This window comes from Gekko japonicus, unplaced genomic scaffold (assembly GCF_001447785.1).
Source record: "Gekko japonicus isolate JY-2015 unplaced genomic scaffold, Gekko_japonicus_V1.1 scaffold291, whole genome shotgun sequence".
Lineage (NCBI taxonomy): Eukaryota > Metazoa > Chordata > Lepidosauria > Squamata > Gekkonidae > Gekko > Gekko japonicus.
The window spans coordinates 518,977-522,401 of record NW_015175978.1 but is presented as its reverse complement, the minus strand read 5'-3'; the positions used below and the strand labels follow the sequence as shown (position 1 = coordinate 522,401).

Sequence of the window (3,425 nt, the reverse complement as noted above, 5' to 3'; positions counted from 1 at the left end):
GGGGGGGTCGGGCCTTGGCGCGCGCCTGAGGCGAGGCCGGAGCTGTGGGGGGAGGCGAGGGTGAGAAGAAAGGAGGGGAAGGAAGGAAGGAAGGTGAGGCGCGGTGGCGGCGGCGGAAGAGGCGGAGGGCGCAGGCGCAAGCGCGCGCGCTAAGGAATGCGGCGGCGGTGGCGACGGTTGAGGGCCGACATAACAACGGGGGTCAAAGGTCCGCGAAGGGGCGGGCGGGAAAAAAAGGAGGAGGACGACGAGGGGAGAAGGAGAAGGAGGGAGGCGCGAGCGAGGCAGGAAGCGCGAGCGGGGAGAGAGAGGAGCGGGGCCGTGACGGAGGCGCGCGCGCTCTTGGGTGCGTGCGTGTGTGTCTGCCTGTCTGTGTGAGGGGAGCCGTGTTGTATGCGTGTCGTCGTCGTCGCCCCCCTCCGACGGTGGCTGCGAAGGGACAATCCCTGACGAAGACAACAGGCCGGGGGGGGGGAGGGAAAAGGGAGCGTCCGCCGCCCTTTGCGTGGGGTTTGAAGGAAAACAAACCGCGGGGGTCGATGGGAGTTGTAGTCCCCGTGAGGGAAAGGGAGCCGTCCGCGCTGAAGGAGAGGCCGCCGGCCGGATCTACAGCTCCCAGAATGCCCCGGGGGTGGGCGGGGAAAGAAGCCGCGGCCCTCCCAGACGGCCAAGCGCTCGCGAGGCGAGGGGTGCCGCGGTGCATGATGGGCCGCTCCGCGCATATATCTGCGGCGCGGGAGGGGCGCTGCCACATCCGGGTCCTGCCGCAGCCGCCCCGCCATTGGCCGGAGGGAGCCACGACGTCAGGGCCGGATATAGGGGGCAGTGATGGGGGGGCGTTTTCGGCCTCTAGTGGCGGGGAGTTCCACTGGCCCTTCCGGACTGGAGAGTCCGTTTAAGACAAGGTCATAACACGTTGCTATACCTCTACAGCCCCCGACAATATAAAATTTAAAAATAGTGAATAAATCCACTTCATCAGTATCTTTTAATATCTCATATTATTATCCTCTCAAATCTACTTTATTATTATTATGCCCCAAAGAGGGATCTACTAAAAGGAAGGACAGGATTGCCCATTGGAAACAATGGGAGACGCTGGAACGGATTTTCCATTAGGGTCTCTGGGCCCAAATACACTACTCTGGGGATGGAATGACAGGGCCATGGAGTGGAATGACAACCCCAGGGAGGAGCAGGAGTGTTCAGACACTGGAATGACAGGGCCAAGAGTGGAATGACACCCCCTCCCATTGTTTCCAATGGGCAATCCTGTCCTTCCTTTTAGTAGATCCCCTCAAAGGACCCAGGAATCTTGCAGGCTAACACATGAAGGTGGACAACAAATTTTAGAGTCCAGGGGCACCTTAAGACCAAGGTGGTGGTGGTGGTATTATTATTATTATTATTAATAAGTGTGCGGACTCTAATCTGGGAGAACCGGGTTTGATTCCCCACTCCTCCACTTGCACCTACTGGATGACCTTGGGCAAGCCGTAGTTCTGACAAGAGCTGTTCTTGAAAAAGAGCCGTTTCTGTCAAGAGCTCTCTCAGCCCCGCCTACCTCACAGGGTGCCTGTGGTGGGGAGGGAGAAGGAAAGGAGTTTGTGAGCCGCTCTGAGACTCCCTTGGGTAGTGAAGGGCGGGGTATAAATTCAATCTCTTCTTCTTCTCTTCTCCTTCTTCTCCTATAGACAAGATTGCAGGTAAATGTGAAGGGCAAACGAGTAGTCATACGGGATCTCATACCAAATTGGTGCGCAGGCGGTTCCCTTTGATTACATATTTTGTGGGAAACAATCTATTACCCTCAAACTGTAACTATTTGGAGCGGATACATTTTTGATTCACAGTTGTTTAGTCAGAGTTCTCATCACACAAGTATTAGATGTGAAAAGTAGAGACGAGTATAAGGCGAGTTATGTGCAATGTACAGATACTGAGTTGAAATTGATAGAAAACACAATGTACTATATCTTTCAGTATGCATGTTTGTATTGTATTGTTTTAATTAAATAAAATTTTGGAAACCCCCCCCCCAAAAAAAAAAGTGCTGAGGGAGACAGTGGAGGGCCCAGCAGCTACCCATCTGCGCTGCCAAGGGTGTCTTTGGCAAGCCTGACTCTCCGCACCAGGCACCTCTGTGTGTGCATGTAGTAAAGGTGGTTCTCCCTTGGGGGGGGAGGAGAGGGGGGGAAAAGGTAGGTTTAGGTCTTGAAGGACACTGCGCTCCCCATATTTGACAGGGTGCTGCTGACCCCCTTCAGAGCCAAGGGGTTATACTGGACCAATGCTCCCTCTAAGCTGTGGTGTCTTGTGAGCAAAAATTCTACTTTGTGAGCTACTGGCATTAAAGTTGTGAGCGAGTGATTTGGCCACTGCATGAATTAGCTTGCTCTGGAGCCCTGCCCTTCCTGAGCTAAGACAAAAATGTGTGAGCCAGAGGCTAAAAAACTGTGAGCTAGCTCACACTAACTCAGATTAGAGGGAACACTGTACTGGACTCAGCATTATTGCTGGAGAAGCCAGTTAACGAGACTGCACAAACGCTTCCTTCAGGCTGGAAGACGGTCCATACCTCAACTCAGCTAATCCGCCCATGTAGGTCCATGCTACAGTTATCTTGAGGGAAGACTACTGCCATGTACTCCTCATGGGTCTGCCTTTGTAGTTAACTCAGACACTCCAGCTGTGACAGAACGCCACAGCTCACTTATTATCAAGACCAGAGTATGCCCATGGCACAGCAGGGACCAGAGTATACCCATGAGCTCAATTTTGCAATCACTTCATTGGCTACCTATCAGTGACGAGGTTCAATTTCGGTGTAATGGTTAAGTGCGCGGACTCTCATCTTGGAGAACCGTGTTTGATTCCCCCACTCCTCTGCTTGCACCTGCTGGTGTGACCTTGGGCAAGCCATAGTTCTGATAAGAGCTGTTCTTGAAAAAAGAGCAGTTTCTGTCAAGAGCTCTCTCAGCCCCACCCGCCTCACAGGGTGTCTGTCATGGGATGGGGAAGGGAAAGGATTTTGTAAGCCACTCTGAGACTCTGAGTGAAGGGCAGGGTAGAAATCCAATCTCTTCCTCTTCTACCTGCACAAAGTCCTTCCGGCCTCGGGCCCACGCATCTGCAGGGCCCACTCTCCTACTACGTTCCACCGAGTGAGCATCACTCATTGTCCAGCTCATGGTGAGTACCAACATTTGCCTCCCAGCCCTATAACCCCCATGGCCGGCATCAGGGCTATTTTTGGGCAGGAACGCACAGGAACGGAGTTCCGGCTGGCTCCCGAGTTGGCCACGCCCAGCAGGAACTCATTAGCATAATAGGCCACACCCAACAGCAGAAGCTCATTAGGATTGGCTACATTAGGGGTGTGTGGCCTAACATGCAAAGGAGTTCCTGCTACAAAAAAAGGCCCT

General features: G+C 53.6%; 1 protein-coding gene across 1 annotated transcript in view; it reads right to left on the bottom strand.

Annotated features, from left to right (window-relative positions):
• Nucleotides 1-3,191, bottom strand: part of ASXL1 (additional sex combs like 1, transcriptional regulator) — a 56,682-nt gene extending 53,491 nt beyond the window's left edge. The window contains exon 1 of the mRNA XM_015426170.1: nucleotides 3,096-3,191. Coding sequence (XP_015281656.1) covers nucleotides 3,096-3,191 — 96 coding nt within the window. The remainder of the gene's footprint in view (nucleotides 1-3,095) is intronic.
• Between the last annotated feature and the right edge of the window lie 234 nt (nucleotides 3,192-3,425).